General features: G+C 34.3%; 2 protein-coding genes across 5 annotated transcripts in view; one reads left to right on the top strand and one right to left on the bottom strand.

Moving 5' to 3' along the window:
- Positions 1-4263, top strand: part of LOC112051923 (septin-7) — a 37553-nt gene extending 33290 nt beyond the window's left edge. For both annotated transcript variants that reach the window (XM_052882704.1, XM_024090777.2), the window contains one exon: positions 177-4263. In XM_052882704.1, the coding sequence (XP_052738664.1) occupies positions 177-217 (41 nt within the window). In that variant the 3' untranslated portion in view covers positions 218-4263. The remainder of the gene's footprint in view (positions 1-176) is intronic.
- A 341-nt stretch (positions 4264-4604) lies between these two features.
- Positions 4605-25704, bottom strand: part of LOC112051919 (alpha-catulin) — a 125329-nt gene continuing 104229 nt past the window's right edge. Inside the window, exons 6-14 of one of the 3 annotated variants that reach the window (XM_052882718.1) lie at positions 18324-18581; positions 17901-18096; positions 17265-17347; positions 16920-17198; positions 16513-16676; positions 15983-16136; positions 15409-15615; positions 14374-14473; positions 13526-13657 (exon numbers count right to left, since the gene is read on the bottom strand). In XM_052882718.1, the coding sequence (XP_052738678.1) occupies positions 14375-14473; positions 15409-15615; positions 15983-16136; positions 16513-16676; positions 16920-17198; positions 17265-17347; positions 17901-18096; positions 18324-18581 (1440 nt within the window). In that variant the 3' untranslated portion in view covers positions 13526-13657; position 14374. Of the gene's footprint in view, positions 13658-14373; positions 14474-14893; positions 15269-15408; positions 15616-15982; positions 16137-16512; positions 16677-16919; positions 17199-17264; positions 17348-17900; positions 18097-18323; positions 18582-25704 lie in introns of those variants that run through there. The other 2 variants (XM_052882716.1, XM_052882719.1) reach the window with 2 other exon arrangements.

The raw sequence follows: 25704 nt of genomic DNA on the forward strand, positions 1-25704 counted from the left end.
ATCAAATAGTTATATGTATATAATTAATTAACATATAAATATTTCATGTACTCTTTGGTCGGTTTGATAAGCTTGTTGGTTCTTTTATCACTAACTTTTTGGCCATTATTAATTTTAAGAATTTATTGATTACTGATTTATATTGTGTTAAACATTTGCATTATTACAAATTTCAGATTGGTCATTTAAGAATGTCACATCGGGAATAAGTATATAAACCTAAGAGGACACACTAACAATAAATTTTTAAACCTTAAAAATATTGTAGACCAATGAATTATGTAAATGCACTGGAGCAACGATAACAAAAGACTAAAACATTGTTATTTTTAAATTATTACAAAAACATTCGTACCAGATACATTGGACAGTTTCCCACACTTTATTTTGCTGACAGATCTTTATAAAACAAATATAACTGATTATAAATTTTAAAGAGTAAAGTTCAAATTGACAGACAGAAATACATCTTGGCAAAGTCGCATTTTAGTAATTCCATTGGAATTTATTGAAAAAATTATAATGCTAGCGATTTGATATGAACATACATAATATATAACCACTTTCTGCTGTGAGGTGCGATATTTCCATAGTAAGTTAATAATAAATTAACGCTGAAAGGTTATGTTGAAGCATTAGTGTCTGTTTTCGGGCATTTGTAATATTTTACATAATTATGTCCGTTAAATGTGAACTCTACTTGCTAAAATTAAATATACAAATATCAATAATATAAAAAGAGTCGAGCAAATATTCACATAATTCTTCGACCTACTTTAAGCTTTATTGGCGAACTTTCGCTTTGTTTGCAAAAATCTGCTGGGATTTTAAAAGCGCCTATAGGCCTATATACTATTACACGTACTGTTAAAGACATTGGGAATTGCTGGTGCATATGTCAAATGTTTTGCTTTACCTACTCACTGTACAAGTGCCATAATAATGTTTGTGGAACTGTAAAATGTATCGTTATTTTATTTTTACCTATATTTATGTATAAGATTTATTCCATGACAAAGCATTTATTTTGATAAGTGAGGCCTAATTTTGTATGAATTTTTTTCAAGCAATGTTTACATACAATTATAATATAAAATTTTTCTCTACCATTGACATAATAGATTCTAGAGGCTTAAAAAAACCGGTTAAAATCACAAGACTATCTAAAGGCTCTACATTTTTCTTATACGTCCATAAAGATGCCAAAGTAGGTTGAAAAACAAACTGCTTAACAGTATGTTTAGACATATCGAACAATTATTATTGACACATAATATAAATCTTCAAACGTTCGTATTTAAAAGATGGCGAAGTCATGCTTCTTTTTACGATGTCAATTTTAAGTTTAATTTAAGTTGACGAAAATAGGCTATGTAGAAGGGACCTAGACGGTAAGCTAATGCCAACCGGCTTTGTGATTGTCTAGATACTGGATGGGATCATAATGGGATAGGTTGGTTCGAAAAAGCATTATTAGCATTTTAAGCTGGAAGTACGCATTTATGTGCGCCTAGCCTTAAAACTGATGGGCCAAGAGGGCGTGAAGTATATGATGAGATGTTTGACGAATATTTATTTGATAAATTCTCTTCTTATTGAAAATTTTTGATGTGATAATGATTCTGGGTGGATTTAATAAGAGAGGTGACTGAAGCGAGATAGCAACTGTGCAACCTAATTAAAACATTTTGGAAAACATGCCAGACTTAATACACCTTTTTTAACATTGAAATTATAACCAAAATTATTATTTTCTTTCTTTGAAGCAGAATTAAAGACATTTAAATTTAATACAAATGTATTAAACCAAATCATTAAACATAATAAAAAGTAAATAATGGAAAAGAGTAGACCTTTTTAAATTTTTAAAAACGTTAAGGTCCATAAAGAGTTGTAGGATGTGTTTATTATATTATTATAGGATTTGCCTTATCATAAACTCTTATAACTATTTTTTATAAATTACTGGCATCAACTAACATACAAAATGCAGCACGTGTTTTTGATTCATAATTAAACTCAACATAATAGTTTCATAATAAAACTCGCTGTCGCCAAGGTTTTTGCAAAATTGTTGAGTGATATGAATTTGAAGTGGTGATTTCAGCTCAAACTGTGTGAAATATTTGGTAGGAACTATTTGTCTTTAACGATAATAATATGATGGTATTGGTAGCATATTTTTAATAATGCTAGACGATATTTATTTTGATTTTCTGTTGAGATTTTAATGATATTAGATGTTACGCATTGTAGTCCTAGTACAAGATTATAGGTACACCGTTTTAAAATTTTTACGAGTCGATCTGATAGCTACAGTATACAAATTGTATTAATATAATAAAATAAAATGAAGTGAAAAATACTTTCATAAATGATTGAAATGCCACTTAATCGAATCAATGCTTCTTGCTTTTTGCTAAAAGGTCTGCACTTTTATCAATGAGGTTCGCTATACACTATGGGTGTACAATACCCATATTATGGTTGAACTCTTGCCCGATCCTGCCAATTCACTGAATGTGAGTCAGAACTGAATTTGTACGCAGTAGCTATCGTGGCGACTCTATTCAGACGTGGATTAGATATTTTTTACATCTTTATAAAAATAATGAATATGGTGTTTTTTGAAGTTCAGCTTATTCGGTGCAATCGGATACCTGACCGAGTTGTGGCACGGCGTTCGATATATACTCCGGTATATTGTGCTTAGTGATATTAATATGCTCATAGACCATAGTTCAGGTGTGAGATAGGCCTTAGCTCTAGCTAGGTGTTAGTTCTTTATAATATCGTAAGAGAGCGAAGGAGCGATAGTGCTCAACAGATGACGACGATGGTTTTTCTATTCATTGTTTATTCGTAGATTGTAAATTCGACTCCTATCCTGTTATAAATAAATAAACTTTATTACGTTACTTTGTATTACTCACGTAAAATGGCGTATCCTATTATACTGCTATACTTCGACTTTCTGTAAATACTTTTTTAGTCATTATCCTTAATACAAATTATATAATATCAAGTAGTGAGATGTTACTATCGCAAGAGACCGAACTGTCGGTAAAAGACGCAGACAATTAATGTCTAATGATGATTTGACCACATTGCGATTAAAGTTACTAAATATTAAAATGATATGTTAGTTCAATCGACAGCATCACAATTATCCGCCTACTATAATATGACGCGAGTGTACTAAAGTGGGCGGGGCGGGTAATTGTGCCTCTGAGTATATAAATAACAGTGTTACAATGAGGTCTGTTCCAAGGGTTTAGCAAGACATCGTCTAAGGCTTCGTCACACTGCGAACGGGACGGCGACGCGACCCTGTAGACCTTTTTTGCGCACCACGACGTATCTCGAGAAGTGAGAAAGAAATATTTCGATCAATAGCGGCGGATATAGCTTTCTCTTTCGTTGTGATAGGATATTTTGGATTGCGCCGCAATTGGTTGACATTGGTCTTTCTTTCGTCTCGAGGTATGCCGTAGTGCGCATCTTAGGTCTACTGGCGGGAGATGCAGTTGCAACTTGTACGTAATATAGTTAATATTGAACATGTCAAACAGAGCAGTCGCGCTCGGCGTGACGTACTGTACTATTTCGACCAATAGCTTCGACCAATAACGGCGAATATCGCTTTCGATTTCGTTGTGATAGTGATAGGATATTTTCGATTGCGTCGCTATTTGTTGACATTAGTTTTTTTCTTGTCTCGAGATATGCCGTAGTGCGCATCTTAGGTCTACTGGCGGGAGGTACAGTTGCAACTTGTATTACAGTTAATATAGAACACGTTAAACAGAGCAGTCGTGGTCGGCGTGACGTACTGTTTGACGTGACGTAAGTTACAACGGCACACGTCACGCTACGTCACTGTCGTCCCGTCTGTTGTGTGGCGAAACCTCAAGAGATGATAACTCTAGTGATAATAACATCTCATTGTTATCGAGTTAATACTGAATACTGATATCGTAATTTATAACGAAATGCATAATCTTTATTTAATGGACATATGCCATGTTTAAACAATGTGTTATTTCCCCACACCACAGTATTGACTTCCGTGTTAAAATTAGGTATTTTATCTATAAGTGTATTGCTTAATTTTGTATTTTGTGTAGGGTCACGACCCACCTTACCTTACGATCTTTTGCTTAGTCACGAAGGATGTGATTGACATGTTGGAGGGCAAAGTTCAGACGATGTAATATATTGTACCTTTGAATAAATATAAATAAATACGTAATATATAGGAAATTTATGCATTTTTTCTTGTCACCGATAAATAATCCTGAATATTAATATCATTCAAATCATCAAAAAAAGCTCAATAATTTTCAAAATTATCATAAGTGGTAAATATTACGAAGTATAATCGGATCCAATCTTTATAACTTTAATTTCTCGGAAATAAGCTGCAGCTGTCGCTACGTGCGCTATATAAAGTACGCTAAAATCAAGGGGGTGATGCCATGCCTTCGCCTCCTTACGTTACCGCTGACATCTAAAATCTTGTATAGCGCAGCTACGCACGATGTTTCAAACGATATAAAGATTGCATCCGACGGTAGTAGGGTGAAAAGAAACAAAAGTACAGGTATTTTGTACGAATTTATTTGGTAATGTATTCGATCATGTACATGCCACATGTTTAGTATAAATACTACCCGTTAGTACAGGCTCTAGTAGGTACTTATAATAAATCTATGGCGCCATCTGTGAGAAACATCTTTCGTCAACCGTTTCGATGTTCTGCCACAAGCGTACTTGGCGATTGTACATACTCATCATACATTCATCCATCACATCGATATACAATCCAAAAATCCACTTACAACCTCGAAATATACCGTTACAACATGACTACAATCTATTTTATAATATAAATCTTTGGCAGCACTATGGAAAATATATTTGTAATTTATTTTAATGAAAATGCAACTTCGAATATATTTATAACAATCACAACAGTTTCTTGATGATACTATTATATTTATTCGCTCTTAACAAATTACAATACCTATTGATTCGATTATACATAAGTATCTACGCGTAGACTAAGATCACTTAAATCCTTCATTTCATTTCATCAATCGGTGACTTAATTCTATTACGAATATTTACATTATTATTTTCGGGGTTTACTTCCTTCAGGCTTACCTACCATACACAATGACGATACAATTACACATCATAGACGAGTAGTAAAAAGGAAGAAAAAAATCATTATATGAGTAGGTCTAGGTACAATTGCAATAAAATTGCAATAGATCGATCACAATTGCACACTTTCTTTTGAGAAATTCTTTAGGTACGTACTCATATTATAGGTTAAAATTTCATAGTGCTCGCACGATAAGTTTGCGCAAAATCGGAACTAATCAAAAGTGCCGCCATCTTGTAATCTATCTCTATCTATCGCTTGGCAGGTAAAAGAGATCACTAAAGCTGGCGCTGCCACCAGACGCGCGCACTATCTTGGGCGCACTTAGCTGCCTAGTGAGTGGAACTCGTGGTTAACTTATCTTTTCAGATATTGAATTTTGAATCTTTTCACTTAGTTTTGGTTACTCATCTACAAAAGGCTAACTTTTAATACCCAGACTGATATACTATATTGATTCTAGTTCAATCAACTATAGACCGATCCATTTAATTGGCTGCCGCCTTTTAATGAACGGCTGTGAGTCCAATTATTAAGCTAATTTCAATGGATGACTGCGACATACTCGAACATAATGCTCAGCGTAGTGGGTTTAACTCCAAATTTGATTGAATGAGGAGTCAGAAATGAGCTGGTAATGTACCTACTTATTAGGTAGGCACCTACTTGTGTCTAAAACATTTGTAGGTGTATAGAGTACTTACGAACGGAATTACGAACTTTCGATCAACTTGATCGATATTCCGTAATATTTTATGAAAATCTTGTATGTATAAATAAATATATATCTGTACCTAATAATATATTAGATACCTACCTATTGATTGCATATTTTTGTACGGCTATAAACGCTGTGGTTTGTATGATAGGACCAGTATATACTCGTATCCATTTTAAATTCTCTCTTCCTCAATACTTCATATAAAGGTTGATGATGGTTAAAAAAATTGTAATCGTATCGAACTGCCTACTCGTAAATAAAAGTTGAGCGTTCTTCATTCGTTCATCTTTATAATCCATTAGATGTGTGTCTGTTTCTAAAATAATAAACGGAATTGCTAGAATAAACTATATCCTAAATATTGATATTATTGGGAGATATGGCGTACAAACTAAATATTGTTTTCCTAAAAAGGTATTTTTAAAAACAGATTTTTTTGGATCTAGTGAATGTTACTGTCGGGGCACGGATTTTTGACTCAAAAGGTAAGTATTTAAAACCTTACTTATCTCGGTGAGCAGAAGAAAGTAAGTATATCTTATTTACTAGCTTGTTTCCTTGCCTTTCATAGATCCATCTTTATGCCAACCCTGTCCCGAACTAAGCCTTTCTAAATGTAAAATCTATGTATTAACATTAATAGTTACTATTATTGGTGTTCTCTTTTTTGTCCTACTAAGGTATCTAACATTAATTAACTCTGAAATCATAAGGACGTTGTACTAACTTTCAAAAAAGTATTTTTTAATATCACAAATCTCTGTATCTCTAGTTACTAGACTAATCAGTAAAATATAGTTGTCTATCTAATCTTTGACCCGCTGGAAGTCAAACATTTTAAACGTTAGTTAAATCGATTTTTAGATTGAATTAAATAACTATTCTAGATTAAATAGATTATTTTTAGTAGGTTAAGTAGGTAAATATAAGATTTTTGAAGCCTTAAGAAATAATAGTAGTATATTGGTACGTTAAACTTATGAGAGCTACAAAGATTACAAGTTATAGAGTTTGATGTTAAATAGCTCATTGTTGCAGGACTGATTCTTCGTTATTTTTTTTAAATTTCTACTAAATTTAGGTTTTAGAAAATTTGTTATACCATTGATTGCTAATCCAAGACACTACTTTTGTAGACCATATTTCGACATCCATGGTTAAAAAAAAACAGGAAGAAAAATTGGTGTAGACACACCTTGCCCTTGTCAGATGAAAGATTTTAACTTGTACACACACTTAGGAATCAAACCGTGATGACAGATTATTTTTTTTCGAAAAACCTTTTGTGGATAGGTACAGTATTATTACGTACACGGTAAAGGAGAATTGAATTTTATATAAAAAATCAAAGTTCTTTTTAAGATTAATGATTGGTCTGTATCTACGTGGTCAGGACCACAGAACACAGAAAACGCTAAAGCTTGTCAGGACGTCAGGAATCTAATATCTAGTAATATAGACTGTCAAGATACCTAACTAAGGGTATGTCCGCTCATAAAATTAATACATAATATACAGGGTGCTCGGGTATTTCCCATTGTAGTATTTCCCATAACTCTAGGGTTATATTCTCTAAGGAAAATTAATTAAAAATGTCTAAGGAACATGTGTTCTAAAATGAATATTTTTGGAGTAAAAATATTTCTTTTGTTAATAGATCTTAAATTATGTCCCTTATATCGGATCCTTATACTATGACCTAGCCAAACATATTCCTTGATAAATATCATGAAGCTTACTAGTGAAGTGCGGAGTGCCAGTTGCAATCTTGTCGATATTGACAGTCTTACCACTTCGATTACGTATTTTAAAATGCAAGGATAGACGGCGTGTGTTACATGGATAGTCGGAATTATTTGAGTTACCTTGTATGAAAACATAAAATTTTTTTTTAGTTAAAAAAAATACTTATGCAGTTCGGCTTCTATAAGTGGACTTGTTAACACCTTGAAGTTATAAGAAATACTCCCAAGCAACCTGTATAGTTATATACTTTCAAGTCATTGTTGCTAATAAACTGATTACTGATAGATTTATTGATTTTTATTTACCTTATTAATTTATTATTGTTTCAGTGCTTTCAGTGCCTCAAAAGTATAACGTACCAAGTAACTGACGTATTAAAATTATGATTTATATTATTCGATGAAAGATAAATTCTGAAATCGTATTCATAATAATGTGCGATTAGTTATTGCCTTCAGCGATGAGTTTTGTTTTGAGTTATTATTTAATAAACTACGTTAGGAGGCACGACGGCTGCTATTGCATACATGACATGTTCCATGGTTTAAGAGCATGTCACGGCTAGACCTTCGTCATTTTATAAATGCTGAAAGTTTGTTAAGTCATGCTGCTTGGAAGGCAACTATGACTATAATGTTTGCAACGTCGTCTTGGGAACAGATTTCAATGGCCAGGCTTGCAACCATCTACCTAATAACCCGTGTTTTTTAAGTGATAACTTCTTATGGGAGAGTAGGTACCGCTTCGTAACGTAACGCGTTACCTCGCCACTCTGTGTGACTTCCTTATCTCTCATTTTATATTACCTACGAGATATCCTAGGTAATAATTTCCCCAGTCCCCAGACACTTACGAGTAGCTACATGGCAACTGTTCGGTAGACATCTTTAAAGCTTAATCAACAGCTTTTTGAAAGGTTGCCACGAAGCTAAGTAGGTAACTAAGTAAAAAATATGCTTTATGTTTGATCGGTCTATGTAAGAGGGACTAGTTTCATGATCCTTCAGTGGCGTGCATTTCATAGATGCAAGAAATCACTGTCTACCCTATAGTCTCGATACAAACCTATGTTGAACCACAGAATTCATAGTTGGACAAGGACTTTCCAATTTTTCCTTATATAACATAAGTACCCTAGGCACACCATTGGGTACTTCTAGAAACCACTACCTCCATAATTGCGAACTTATCTACCTATGGTAGGAGCATCACCTGACAAACTTTCAACTTTATTAAAATCACGAAGGTCTGGCGATCACAGGCTTTCAATCTATCATTATTATTATTTGAGTAGATAAATGACATTACAATAGTTGATGTCATTTTCAACCTACAAAAAACTGTTAATATTGTGTATAATGTGATTTATCACTTAAGTTTTTGCTACTTAACTGCGGCACGCTTAATTGCATATAAATGGGCAAAAAGCATCCATATAAGTAAAACCTATCTATTTATATTATCTGAACACTAGATTTAGATATTCGGATTCGATTAAAAAACTATAACTTGGACATTATCTACTTTAAATCTTCCAATTTAACATCTTTTTAATTGCCTTGTTTTTATGAGGAATCGACATAGAAACAATGATTTTGATATTTTAAGTTACGTCGTAGGCAAAAATTTTTTTTTTTGTTTAAACATTACTTACCTAATTAGGTAGCAAATTTTTATCGACAAGTTGCATGATTTTTGAAATTATATTGATTTAATAATTGTAATTAATAATAACTGTTAGTTGCCCTTATTTCAAGAAAAAAATTAACATTTTTTGCTTTAAAGTTGAACAACTTATTTACGCTTTCCTTATATAATTAATATTAGTAGGCATTCGTTATATTTGAAAGCTGGTACACCTACTCGCACTTAGATACTACTTAGTTACTGTTCGAGTCTATATCAATACGTGGCCACATGTTTTGATTCACAACTCTTATAATAAAGCTTTATCAAGCTCTTTAAATTAATCGAATATTGTTCAATAGTAATTTAAGCCTTAGTAATATTTCCCGTAACAAATTATAAATACGGACCGACCGTAAATAAATGTCACATTACCTATTGAATTAGATAAATCATCTATTTCAAGTAGAAAAAAACTGAAACATCTTAATAAATAAGAATTTACATTACGACTTAAATGTAATTATTAGATAACAATTTACAAAATATCATAAGAAATTTTACAAGTTCACCTATATTAACTTATTTATGTAGTGAGATGTTCTTACCTCATGAGACGTAAAATTAAATTTCGACGGTCTGGTTAAACTCCCTACCGCCACTTTAGTGTGACCTCAAGAGGTAATAACAATTCACTTTAATTATTTCGTGCTTCTAAGCACTCACGCAACTCACTTGTTTAGCCGACACAAATACATAAATCGTAATAAAATCGGCAATTTCTTTATTAATTAGTTCGCGAGTGTTTAGGGTTAACTTATTAAACATTTAATTAAGCGAAAATATGAAACATAAAGTGTTATATAGACCGTAGATGCTAGGGCACATCGAATGCAAACCGCAGACAAATCCATTTGGGGAGTAACAACAAATATGAAGCGAGTTGAACATACTGCGAATCATCACATCACAAATCTATTGCCTATCGCTAGATCATTTTCAAGTGGTAAACAGTAAACACATCACACACACACGCTGGTATTTTATTATATAGTGTATCATTCACAAACTAATGTCTATTGACTATACCTATGAACTTAAGTAACCTAACTTGCAATATTATAAAAAAAATATTGCAATCGGATTAGACTTCCTTGATATAATATTTTGTTCCTGCACTGTTTTCGTATCGTACCAACGTATATGTCATCGTACCAACTCGTGTATTATTAGAATGGATAATTATGCGTATTTAGTACATATATAAACGCATTATCTGCTGCTTCTGAAGCTGCATTTATCTGGTTTTAGTGAGTCTTGAAAATTTATTTAGAACTTCGGAATTCTCAGTTTTCCACTAGAGGACTCCTGAGTTTTTCCGGTTTCAAACCTATATAGGTCTGCATTTCATTTTTGTCAACGTCTGTCGTCCGTATATACAATTAAATTAATAAAGTTACAAATAACGTTGCGTCCGGGCTTGCTAGCCTTTGTAATGAGCCAATAGGTATATTCGCAATATTTCTAAACTAGCGATTGCTCGATTGTCACTGCCTTGCTACTTCATTCGTTTGTAACTTTTGCCTCTAAGACTTACTTCTTCGTAAAACAATTTCTGTAATATTTACTCTACTAACATGTGTAATATTAAATTTGAACCGTATGAGGGTATTAATTTTATTGCGCGTTTATTCGGCAAATGTAAATATCTAATATTTATTATTTCACGTTGGTGCAATTTAACTAGGCACAATCGTTAGTAACCTAATGTTATTTCATTAAACAAGAAACACTTAAACACTAAATAACGATTCGTCGCTTATAATAGAAGCGGCTTATTTACATTGATTGATATGTTTATTTATTGCCATTGTGGTTACAGTTAACTGCAGCTATTTGTGGGTGACATGCCTAGCGATATGTTGGCGTAGCACTCGTAGCAAGTCGTAGCAAGTCGTAGCAGCCGCAAGTCACACAGTAGCATGCAAAGTGTGCAAAAGTTTGCCGTTAGCATGTGGCCTTATCACAGGGATTGCGTAAGTTAATGTATGTACGTATGTAAATATATACTACGTATCTGTGAATCTATTCATGTAGATACACTCGTATTATTACTCGTAGAATCAGCCTAACGTTTAGATAGGTGATTCTGTGATAGCGCCACTGCAAAAAGCTCGGATACTCTTCTTTTAGATATTGAATTATAGGTCAAATAAATGTTTATTAGAGTAAAATTTAAGTGTGATAGTGATAAGACAGATATCCGTAAAATGTAAAGTGCATTCAAACGCACATTAAGCAGATTAATAATTTGTACGATCTGAAAGTTAGACAGTGTGATTTTAAAGTATTATTTATGAATAATGGTATAATTTATTTGACCTTTGACAATAAGAGGCCGTTTGCGATAGTGTCACTGGGCTTTGCTTCGATACCATGGTGTCTATATAACACTGAACGTTTCCGGGCAACATGGGAGCGGATAGCCACCAGAGTCAAGTTCCCCCATCTTAATACCAAACATCCTCCCGTCGGAAAGATGAAGTACGACATCCATTACGATTACCACGTATACACATGCAACACACATCTATCATCGTTCACGATTTCATGCAATGACTGACTCGACCGTCACTGACCAGGGGATCAAAAACTCCCCCACAAGTGTTGTATTTACATATTTCGTTATTGAAGGAGAACATCTATTAAGTAGGTATGCAAAACATTGAATGCACGGTTAAAATGTGTATATATGAAAGTAGAATGTTCTGAAACAGCATGTAGAAGTTCTAAACACCAATGCGGAAATAAAAGAAGGAAGCGAACGTGCAAAGGTAACATAAATAGTGTGCAAACAGGACACGGAAAGTGCAGGGTGCGAGAGTTTACATAACGACAAAATAATTATACGTCTGGGAGGATTATAGCCTCTAGGTACTTAGGTACTAATCAAAATATACATACTGTTATATTGGATATATTTTACAGGCTTGGGATAACATAAAATATAGGCTTCTTTGTGTAGTTTGCTTACGTATTTTTTGTAACAATGTGTAACATTATTAAAGTGTAACAAGTTTCGTATTTATTATTGTACGATTTCACTCTTTCTTTACTTAGTCATCACAATATAATAACAAGAAAAAATTCGTCTCGTGAATGCATCAACGGTAAGAATAATTTAATTTCTTAGCTAGCTTAAACAGATTACGATAAAGAGAATTCATTTTTTATATTATATAATGCCTAGTACTTTAGAGCCACAGCCAAACGCGTTGTTTACACGCATATGTATATAAAAAGAAAGTTTGCTTTTTGTGTGTCGCAAGTGGTCTTCTAAAACTTATTACAATATCGTACTATCCATCTTAAACTAACTTTAGCTGCAAATCATCCAGTAATCGCAGTTCAATCGTGAATTACTAGGTTAATTGGCAACCATATTTGGTCGGTTGGGGCGCCATAGGTATACATATCTACCAATAAAATAATTAAAAAAATAATAACATTAAAAATTACTAGGTAGTTAGAGGTACAGTAAAAATAATATTAAGTGGTAAGGTTACACCATGCCTCCTGGCAATGTTTCACTTACAACAAAAATTTAAATTAAATAATTAATATTAAATAAATTATATTAAATTAGGTTAACAAAATACTTACCAAAAACCTAAAATATTTATAAAAAAAGAGTAAATAGTTATAAGAATAAGATATAAATTCGTAGAATATATTGTGGCGCCCAGGGCGAAAGGTGAAATGACGTGCTTATATCTTGTATTCAGTTAAGTCCAGGCGAGCGTTTTGAACATTAATGATTGAACTATCTAATTTATTTATATCTAATAGTCAATTGAAGTAGTTTGTAACCTTAGAGTATATTAAAAGAATATTTCATCCTCAGTGTTACTACATGTGTAAAATATATCACAATTTATCTGGTGGAAATCCAATTTTTTTATGTCCTGGCTGCATAAAACACGATAGCGCGAATGTTTGCGCTATCGCGACGTGTGAGACCAAACGTTTAAATACTTCAGCTGACGAAGAGAGCTCAGTCTGACTTCGCGGTTATCGCAATGTGTACTTTATTACTAATTAGGATAAGAGGAAAGTTTGTTTGTCAAGATATAGGAACGTCACATTCACCGCTCACCCTACCGACGACGGCGACGAGTTGTTCCAAGACGTTTGTCTTAAAACAAGAGGAAGCTGACCCTGGTCCGACGCGCGTCGCCCTTGCCGCGCCGGCCCATGCCGTACTGTCACATGGCTGTATCGGACGAGCTCCCTCCAGGCTTCGCGTCCCCGCACGCGCCGCCCGCCGCTTCCTCGTCACGAGCACTCCCGCGTCCCGCCCCCGCCGCTGAGAGGCCCGTGAAGTCCAATTTGTACTGCACAACAAGGTTTATGTTAATACCACACCAATGAGACCCGCGCTGGAGGCATTGCGGCTCGAAAATAAAACGCAACGCTACTAATAATTTTTCCAATTAAACGAATGTCGTCATAAAATTTGACAAAAAATCCTAAAATGATTATTTTGGTTAATAATATATAAAGATGTTTGATCTTTCTTTGTTATGCAACAACGAAATATCGTAAGAACAAGTGTTGGACGCGTTTTATATTAGAGACCGAAGCCCCGCCTCGATGCCTACGACACCGCTACGGCACCCATTGAAATGACAATAAACACCATGCACGCTGATCAATTCTGTTTATGAACAACTAATATAACCAAACCAATAATTCTGACAATACGATTTTCAATGGTAGCGCCAGTGAAGGGGCTCACATCATTACTAGCGATTAACTCCATAATAGAGATAGCGTATGACTTAAAGTTATAAAATGACCAATAGACACTTTATAAACTTCAAGATTAATGGTTAGTCACACAGTTTCTAAACTAAGTATAGTAAATCATTAATTGCAACATCACATAAACAACATCCAGATATTAACTATCAGATACTCCATCAAACATTTCTACACTAAACTCCAATAAATACCACGACGTCAAATTTTCATGTTAATTTACGTTATTGTATTAGTGAAGGTCTGTTATACGCCAAAGCCAACAACTGAAATCCACACAAATACCTACTTTATCCATTTAATACACTATTTTCACTCTTAAATGTGGATGCTTTTCGTAAATTTGGCTTCCAATGCATTGGAACTCTCTCGGGCATACAGAGGGAGTACTGAAATTACGAAAATAAAAACGAACTTAAAAGGGACCACAAATAAAACGTTCAGAATGTCGTCCTTAGAGCCCGTCCGGTCCACGACAGGGGTACAACTCTTGGGAAGTTTGTTTTTAAAATCGTATGTTTAATTTACAGTTCATGGTAATGCTTTCTCGTCTAGCTCTCTAGCTTACTTTGCTTGTGTATATAATCAAATAAATTATAAAGTAATATTCTCTAACAAAAATCTGATCAACTATACACAATTCTCAAGAAGAATTACACATGGCATGCTTAAGTGACTACATACACAGATACACACAGTTACATGAATATTGGTGTTTTTGATAGTGCAAGACTGAGACAGACCGAATCGCCCCCTGTATTTGTTGAGGTTTTGTTTATCTCTTTGTCCAACAGTATAAGACCCTGAGTGTTGAAAACCACCCAGAGTTAGGCGATAGGAAAACAGAAATAAAAATCAATATAACATACAATTAAATCAAAATGGGACTTTGTTTAATTCAAGTAGGTGTTCTATGTCTAAACCAATCTAACAACTAATTACTAAAAAGATCTATTCTTGTTTGAATTTCCAACTTGGTCATTAAACGAAATTTTTGTACACAATAACATAAACTTGCAAATAGACAATATATGAACAAGAATATATCTTTGGTCGAAAATTATACATTTAACCCCCGAAAGTCTAACAGTCATGAACGAAATATAATCTTTAAAGTACTTAACGGGTGCAACACTCTGGTGCCTTTTTATCACTCCCACACTCGTCTCCCACGCCAAAGGTACCTAAGGAACATTACGTTCCGATGCACTAAAATTTTAGTATTTCCTAGAAAATAGTCTATACTTTCAAAAATGTGCCATTGTGTTGCTTGTAAAAGGTTGAAAATTTTATTCACACGACAATAAAGGGTTGAATAGGTCACCTTGTTTGCGCAGTCAAAGCATGTCGTGACGACTTTGCTGATGACATTCATGAGGTGTTTGGTTTCTTGGATCACATTATCAACTTTGCTGAAGGTCGCCGCTCGTCCCACAGTCGGCTCCTTCACGGTAAACTGAAGCTGCTGTACGTACGTAGGCACTTTGTCTAAATGTTCTAACAGCTCCTTTTTTATCGTCCCTGCAGGCACCTTAACACAAAATAATACAAGCTTAAATAAAATGAACACCCCTTTCGTAACTGGTTAATTATATATTGACATATTTAACTGAAGGTCTAGAAAAAGATACTTTATATTAAATTATAATATTTATATATACTTATAAAGATCCTAATGTAATAACGGTATAAGATCAACTTGACCTCAAATATTATTATGTAATGAAATAAAGACTTAACATGTGAAATAGGTATACAAATCTCCACCCTCTTAAAAGTGCGCTAAAGACCTACGAGTATATCACAGCATATTCTTATATATTTATTATTTGATTACACTATATTTATTCTATTGCATTTAATATAATCTGAACAACATTTTTTCTACAAATAATTACCTGATAGGAAAATTGACGGACGATTTTATACAGTCTATTGGCTTCTTCTGCAAAGTATTCCGCTTGTGTGAAGAGGTCTTGTGTAGTGTTGAGTCGACCTTCACCCTTTGTGAACTGGTACATAGCGAAGGCCATGGAAGACATATTTTTCGCCCTAAAAAGTATAACATAAGCACGTATATTATTTGCCTATTTGTATCTTTTGATTACGTAAATAATTTCTAAGTAAAATCTTTTTATGCAAATGCAACCAAGTTTCCCCCATTAGGGGCGGTTATCTGTTCCTTTGAGACAAGAAAATGTGGTAGAGAGAGTGCATTTGCGTGTTAACACGAAGAGACACAAGCGTTATCGTTGTTTATGTTTTTGTAAAATCATTTATTTTCATCCTTCTAACCACATCTCGTTGAATTTTACGTTAGAAATTCGAAGTAAAGAAGTAAATTATTAAAGTGCCTGATAAAAAGATTATTCTAATAAAATAAACTATATAATACCCAAGATGATAAAATGAATACGCAAAAACGAACCTCTTCACAATGTCGTTGTTCTCGTCGGCCCCCTGCCACTTCTCAGTCTCGGCGTCCATCTCAGAGGACATCATTTTCATTTCCAATCCTGACTTCGCAATTTTCGCTTGCTCGTCAGAATCTAATCGGACAGCTTTTAATGGCTTTGTTGTCGTCCCGTGTTTCTACACAAATATAATGGTAAAGTACAATAGTATGGTAAACTAAGGAAGAAAAAATTGTTTAGTAATTTATTTTTACGTTCTAGGTCTAATAAGTTTTTATTGATTTGTTAATATATTTCGCAAGTAATTCTGAAAAAAACATTACTTATTTACTTCTTATTCAAATCTGTTTGATGCTTAATGGTCACTATACTTTTGAGCTCCCCATACTTTAATATTGGTTAGGGTATGGATTGTACTTACTCCGGGTCTAGGTAAACTACTATACTGTTGTTTGTCCGGCCTTTCGTCCGTTAAATCTAATAGTTCCTTTGCGAGCCGCGCAGCATCGGCCAGCAGCCACGCCCACATATCTACGAACACATCGAGGTTTTCTCTCGCCGCCGCGCTGCTGGGATGCGCCGCCAACGTCCGCGCGGCGGTCACCACTTGCGGTCCATATATTCGCAAGTTAATTTCCGCAAATTTCGCACTCACTTGTAACGTCTCCGACATCGCTATATGCCTGAGCAATTTGCAAACCTGCAGATGATCTCACGATTAGAATTTAAAGAAATCAGAGCGGACACCAATTGAAAAATAACCTGCCTCAATGATATGATCTAATTGCTCGTGAAGTTGGCTCGCTATACTGTGCAGTCTCTCTGATTCTCTCTCACCGCAGGAACTAGCTGAAAATCAAACATACACTGGATGTACTGTGAAAAATAGTATCTGGTTAATTAAAAGCGAACACTTTTGTATTGCAGTAAGTAAGTATAACAATTTAGACAATAAATTAATTATTAGCCTCTGTATTACAAAACTTTTGACAAAAGCAATCATCGCAATCGAAGAGATCAAAATTAAAGATAACGATATTTTCTTGAGAAATCAAATAGAAACTTTTCCGGTAAAACATGAAACACCAAAATATAAACCGCTTATGAAATTCTTCAGAAAATTCGTTTCACAAAGAAAAGTTAAATTCTACTAACGAATCTTTAAAAGCGCCAACTCGCTTAGAAGAAAAAGAAAGACTTACATACTATTCAAGAATATTATAAGTACCTACCAACCAGGAATATTGTGTTGATCAAATTGATTGCATTAAAGTTTCGTAACACATTGGATGCTTACAGCTAGGACGACCACAGTAAGCGATACAGCGTTAAATGAATCATTAGTATATCAATTGCATGGAATACATGTAAGTGTTCGCATTTCATACAAATACGACTATACCTATTTTGCGTTGACGATTACCTATGTGCGCAAGGTCAGAAGCGAGTTTCCTCGCTTCCTCAGCGAGTGGCGCCAGGTCTTTGGCCTGGTCTCTCGCTGCGACCACCAGGGCTCGCTCTAGTTCCGAAGCAGCACTGGTGGCTCCATTACACGCACTCTCTAGTGCCGCCCCACTGCTGTTGCCAGTTTGTTCCTCCTAAAATATTTAACTTTATATTTTGACTATCTCTATTTGTAGTTCTCTGATTGTATATGGTATTAACTTATAATTTTGATGATTTTTATTTATCAACAGATTTGCGATTTCATAACTGAGCACTGCTTGCTCTACGAAAACTGCTTGCTCTATTAAATTTTTTGTTTGAAAAATATAAGTGTTAATATCAAAGAGTCGTTACTTAAACAAAATGTTAGGACTCTCACTAAGGACACGGCAACCGCTACTAATCTTTCCAGCTCGTAGGCTATTCGTTCAGCCAGCGATAGTATCCGTTGTCTGTGTTCGTGCGACGTGTAGGCGGAATCTGTGAAGTCGTGTGTCCTCTCTACGAGGGCCCGGAGGGTCGCGGCTAGGGCTCTTCTCCTCGCCGAGTCGGCGCCCCCTCTGGCGCGCGCTGCCCGAACTTGCGTCGACAAACCACGCAGCGCGCCTAACGCCGTGCCAGCCTCCCATTGTGCAGCCTAATGAGTGAAACTATTTTTACAACATGATTTTTGGTTAAAAATATAATTATTATTAAAATCAAGACATACAGTTGAATAAGAGAATATTGAGTTATATAAAAATAACAAAAAAAAAAATCTAGTAAAAAATTAAATTAAAGTTTTTATAATGCGTTTTTTTTGTGTTTTTATTCTCTTTTCTAATGGGTGATTTTTCTCTGTTGAACAACTGTGTATCTTTGTTTTATATCAATTACTATTAAGGCTAGTTACAGACGAAGCTATAATACAATAATTTGTATGATTAAAAGAGTAAAAAATTACTCTAAAGATAAATCACGATTATTAGGGAAGTAAGAAACAGCTTCGTATATCTCAAATAATGATAATAAATTATTGTATATTGCTTTATATTAAGCTGTCTGTAAAAAAAAATCTACTATATTTCTTGTGTTTAAAGTTATATAATTGAAGTGTTTAAAATACTGCAAAATTCCTAATGCTGAGGCCTATTTGAGATAAATTCACATGACTCATGGGACGTTAAGAAATAAAATAAAATACTTACCTATTGAAAGACGTAAAATGGGTACGCAGATATTTGAAAATGCCTAAATGCTGAATACAATAGCGTGGTACATTATAAGCTGCCAAAGAAGCTGCTTATGGCAGGCCTTTTTGAACAAGGCCATTTTTACTCAATATAACTACTGTAAAAAGCAGAACTATATTATTCCAGGCAAGTTTCAGCGTGAACAGCAGCGTTGTTGCGTAGTGTTGAAATTTTTTCATAATAATAATATTTTAATTTTATAGTATCCGTAAAATTAATTTAAAAATACAAAGCTTAATTTAATAATTAGTGCTCCTTACGTAACAAATTAATTATTTTTCAAACTATATAAATGGTTTCTGAATTCATTAAGAAAAAAATCCTATGGAAGCACATCAAGAATGTTCTAAATTTTAGTGGAATGGAATTAATAAAATTAATTGTTAGGTTTATATGACATGTAGGTATCTTCCTACTATTATAAATATAGCCCAGGAACAGTGGAATATTTTTACAATTGATTACTATTAAGTTTAATTTTCCGTGTGTAGCTTCATTTTGATGAGACAATCAACTTTTTTGGTTCCGAAATTAAAAAAAAAAGTTACCAGGTAATAAAAATGTCTGAGCGTCGGAACGAGATAATCTACCACGCAATTTGTAGGACATTGTGGCTGTTAAGTTATATAACTATTAATTAAGCAACAGTAAAAAAACAGCTGGTTTTCAAGAATTTCCCTGAATTAAAAAAAAATAACGTCTCATCAAGATGAAGCTACTCGTACTCACGGAAAATTAACTTTTTAATAATCAAATGCAAAAATTTTCTACAGATCCTGGGCTAATAGTGATATTTACGATATTTTAACTGTTAAAATTTACAATTTAGAACACCCTTAATGTATTATTCTAATTACGTAATGTAATATAATATTTTACTTAAAATCATCTCTGTGGGAATACCGTGATATCAATAGGATGATAGTACAAAGAGCTCGGTAATCTAATGAGGCATTCAAAGTTATCCAACGAAGCATAACATGTCGGAACGGCTCTAAAATGCATTATGTAAAACATGATAACATAGGAAAAAGGCACTCGTCTACCTACATGTGTCATTTGTACCTGCTCGTGACTATCCGAGTAAGGTTGCAACTACAAGAGAAATAAAACACTTTGTTTATGTTCAAGTTAGTAATGGAAAAGCGCGCTGGGAAATTAAACTTTGGGGATACAAAGAGGCTGTCTTAAGAGATGAGGCTCTAATAGCATAAGTTACGTTGAGAAATTGAATTCTTGTTGCTGTATTTTCAACTTAACTTAATAGTAAAGAACTCTCTCTGTCTGTCCGAATAATGTCGTGTTGAAATTTTTCTTTTCATCACATTTAAGGTTCCTACTACTGTTTTTATTTTTTGTAATTTATTTTAGAACTACTGCTTTTTGGTTATAATTGAAGTTATACATTGTTTTCAGATACATAATGTTTAAAACGATAATCATTAGATGGTTTTAGTTACTATTTTTTTTTATTTATTAATAATTTTGGACGATTTATTCAAATAAAAGTAAAATATTTCATAGTTAGGGCTTATCGAGGGAGGCTAGAGGCTATATATTCGTATTATCCCCGTATTACTACGCGAACCAGAACCACGCGGGTCAAATCGCGCGGCGTCAGCTAGTTATTCATAATTTTTATCCCCGACGCAACAAGAAGTGTGGTATTTTTTTTCATTTGTTATATATTTTTAATATGACTACTACTTATAACCGTTCCCGACTACTACTTATAACTTATAACCGTAGTCGGAAAAGACTGTGTTAGGAGTTGCTACGACATTAAAACAGCGGGTTTCATTCATTTATTTGTTCGATGACTGACTGCGATCTCACTTCGCTATAAATGACGATATAATCCATGAGAGTTCACCTCGTACATATAATTTAGGTAGATAAATAAATTGAAAATACATCCGCATAATAGTAGATTGATACAAAGGGCTAAAAAGGCCCATTAAATACGAGGTATTTTTAAGGCACGAGCCTTAAGGCGAGGACCGCTAAATAGAAACCGAGTATATAAAGGGTTTAGCCCCACGTATTAAACTACTCGTATACTTTTCACTACGATTGCGAGAAAATACTGTACTGAATTATTTTATTTTCTCGCAATCATAGTGAAAAGTATAGTGTAACACGCGGGGCTAAACCCATTATAAACTCGGTTTCTATTTAGCGGTCCTCGCTTTACGGCTCGTGCCCTAAAAATACTTCGTATATAACAATGGCTCGCTTTAGCCCCTTGTTTAACAATCTACTATTTTAAGCAACCAAATGTGATATAATTTCAGATAATTACACTGAAATCTGATTAACATACATAGCTTTCTAAACCATGTTTAGGTAATCAAAACAATATCAAACAATAAAAGGTGCTTTTATAATCCTACCCGATGACGTAAAAGTTTCTTGGAAAATATTAAACGAAATAATTTCAGAAGGTTAGTTCTTGTAGGTCACACCCAAGGCTGCCCATCGCGATAGCGTGACGATCTTAATCATGTCCCGGCTAAAATTGCCGTCGGAAATAGGAAACTACTAAATGATTTACTAACACAACGTAGACCTGTATATATAACAATAGGTAACCTAAACTGTTATGCAGTAATGGTAATGTAATAATGTAATACTAGTGGACGCCCGCGACTTCGTCTGCGTCCTTGCAAAAGCCTATAAACGCGAAAGTTTGTATGGATATAATTATGTTTGTTTGGTACTCCTTGAAGCCACTATTGCTGAAGCCATTTGGCTGAAATTTGAAATGGAATAGATTTTACTCTGGATTAACACATAGGCTTTTCGCCCGGAAAAATCCATGGTTCCGCGGGATTTGTGAAAAACTGAATTTCACTCGGACGAAATGCGGGCGTCCGCTAGCAAAGAGATAAAGTTTGTAGTATTATAGGAGGTCATCTCTGGATGTACTGAACCGATTTTGAAAATTATTTTACCATTAATCCAGGGATAAGGGAAATTTGTGTGCCTAGGATAACACTGGTGGTGGTGGTGGTATAGCACACACACATCATCATCATTACACATACATAGATTATGTACTCCGTAAGTAACGATGTAATGGATTGTATATGCGAGTATGCGATTGCGAGCAGTCTTTAAAGATACTTATTACTTGATTGAAGCCGGACGTGTGTATCAATTGACTCCAGTCCCCCACGTGTCACCTTACCTCACCACACACTAAGCCGTTGGTCCCGGTCATTGTTATCAATGACAGTGATCGTTACTTTGTTAAACAATATCACCCGTTCGGCAAAGTAACCCGTTGTTGTTTGGTAGATTTAGTTCTAGTGTACCGTAGGTACAATATAATGTCGTTGGTTCTAGGTGTTCTAAATTATTAAATTCTACCGTTAAACGCTTGTCGTGGTAGTAGGTATTATGGCATAAATAAGGTAGCGTGTTTTTAATCTCCATTCTCTCATTAGTGGGAGCCGCTGAACTTTATCGCGGCGCACAATCGAGTTATCGATACTTGTTGGAGCGTAGTGCCGCGTGCTTATTACTTTCATTTGCGTTAAACGTAACTAACTACATCAAATACACGTACTTATTTTATGTCAATATAGTAATAACGGTGTTTGAATTAGTTGGCGAGCCCGCACTAGAATGCGCAGTGTTGGTCGACCACTACCCAGGTGGACTGACGACATGTACGATAAATTTTTGCATTTAAGGGCCAAAAATCGTTCGTACTCGACTAAAATACTAAAGTAGTCTGAACTAGACCTAAGCGAGTCACAGGTATTCACTGGATGCAGACGGCTCAGGATTGTGATGTTTGGAATTCCCTTAGCTTATGTCCTCCAGTGCACGTCCATCGGCTGATATGATGATTAATTAGTTAATAGTTATTCTGCATATTTTTCCTATATCACGATATAACTCATTCGTTACTTTATCATTTTATTTTGTCTCAAATAAGTCCTGTAATAAACTAAAAACGTCTAGATATAGAGTAATCTCTATGATAAAGACAGAATAAAACGGAAGTATACAGAATATTTGTATACGGACGACGGGACGAGACGGGGCAAATACGACCCATCAATAATTACTACTGAAACGATTTAGACTTGAAGGGATTTTCTTAATAAAATGTATATAATTTTATATTTTTAGAGAATCTTTAGCTAAGTGTTACTCATAAGACGGTTAAATATATCTTGAAAAAATACGCGCTGCCTTGCCTGTTTGATTTTTATAAATGTTGTTAATTTTAAAGTTAGCATTTTACTTCTTTTAGAACATATGCATTAATGTACATTTTATGTGATGACCCGGGGATCACTCTTTGAATGATTCCCGATCCCGAATTTGACCTTTACGTCAACAGCTCTTTGAATAATATAACTGCATTGTGTCTAATCAATTAAGTAATATGTCTTGAGTAAAAAAGAAAAAATATTTGTATTTTTAATGACTTACAGAATCTATCTCTTATTAGAGATTTTATTGAAAGATCACTATATGTTTAAGGTACCTTCGTTTCAATAGGCAATTCTATATTACAGAGTTTTTATGCACACATTTTAGCAAATAACATTACCACGTACAATCGTATTATCTAGTATTTTACGAGTACTTTCTACACATTACACTTCTAGTAGTAATTAAATGTAAATATGAAGTGCCAAAATTTAAATTTTTATTACAAGAATAGGTATAGGTACTTACCTACTTAAACATTACAAAAAAACGTCAGAATTAGGTTACAGTTAAAACTTAGTACGGATCAGTAACGAATGTGATAAGGTTTAAAACCAGTTACTCAGCGTTTAAACAATAATGCTTTGATTTTATCAGAACTGGGTTATTCATAAATATTATTCTGCTCTGTGTTTGACGATATCTAGTTTTTCATATTTTCACAGTGTATAATTTACAAGAACGTTTTCTTAAATAATAATATTAGTTAACCTTTCGTAATGTAGTGTATAATAAAATTAATTTATGATACATTTATTTGTTTAAGAACTTGGAAATAAATAAATTAAAATTATCATGGTGAAATATATACAGCTGGCGAATGGCCAATATTTACCGCCGGCACAGGGACGATATACGCTAAGGTAAGCGAATATGAAATCAACGTCATTCCGTGGAGCCGCCTGTATTTAATGTTTACCTACTGGGAGTAATGGCTATTATACAGTCACGATAAAATTACGGTGCCTACGTACGTCAAATTAATGTGCTGTTTTATTAATTACAAACTGTAATAAAAGGAAAATAATCTGCAACAGATTCGTGTACGTTTTCTTATGGAATTCAATTTCAGAACATCCGTGTCGTAATTTTAGGATGCTTTTTAAGAGTAGGTCTACTCACATTTAATCCAAAGTAAGTATAGTACTTAATTAACATATCTGTATTTAACGGGATTCCAGGAAAATAATGAAAATCGGACAACCTTCAGTTCCACGTGTAGGTATAATATGTTTACTAAGACGTCATGTATTAGCCAATAATGATATCGGCGTTTGGGCAAAATAGATTAAAGAAGTAATTTTTTTAAGTTCCTATTTTTAAATTGAACTTGAATTTCTGTTTCTAAAGTAATTTTTTACTATTTTTATTAAAATTGGTATATTTCAGGCCCATAATCCAAGTGCTTTACGAAATTAAATTATTATTAATGTTGATATGAGCCAACTACCTGTACACTAATATTATAGTCTGAAATAGCATAAAGGCTACTGTAGTGTTGTAATGTCTGGCATACTATATTCTTTGGTTATTACTAAGTGAGGGTGAGTAAATAAATCAGTTAGCATCCGACCGCTGTGTTTCATTGACGTACATTACACTGTCGTCGAGTCGGGATTTTTAATTATTTAGATCACGCGTGCTTAAAGTTCTTAATTAAAATGCCTTACGGTAAAATTGAACCGTTTGATCTTTATTCCGGGAAGTGGTCATTGTATGTTCGTCGAGTGGAACAGTTTATATTTCTTAATGACATTCAAAGTACACACAAAGTAGCCACGTTGATTACGTTAGTGGGTGATCGTACATACAATTTAATGTGTGATTTGTGCGCGCCGACTAAACCGGAGGAAAAGACGTTCGACGAATTGGTGAAAATAGTAAAGAATCATCTGGAACCTCAACGTTCAATTTACGTGGAGCGAGAAATATTTCGACAACAAAAACAAAATGTTGGAGAGTCCATACTCGAATTTTTACAAAATTTGAAACATTTGGCGACCGAATGTAATTTCGGACAAAATCTTGAAGAAAACCTGTGTGAGCAGTTTTTAACTGGGTTGCGAAATTCGGAGATTAAAGCCAGATTATTAATGGAGAAGAATTTAACATATAAGAAGGCGGTGGAGCTAGCTCTCGGTTTAGAAGCCGCGGAGAAGCATGTAGACAGAGTCAGCGGCCGCAACAGTATGGGCGGTGCTTATTCTGGAGTCTTCGGCGGTAACGCAGGCGCGAGCGGCGTCGGCGGTGGAGCCGGTGCGCCCGGCGCGCCCGGCACGAGCGGCGCGCCCGGCACGA

The sequence above is a fragment of the Bicyclus anynana genome, chromosome 1 (genome assembly GCF_947172395.1).
Source record: "Bicyclus anynana chromosome 1, ilBicAnyn1.1, whole genome shotgun sequence".
NCBI classification, from domain to species: Eukaryota; Metazoa; Arthropoda; class Insecta; order Lepidoptera; family Nymphalidae; genus Bicyclus; species Bicyclus anynana.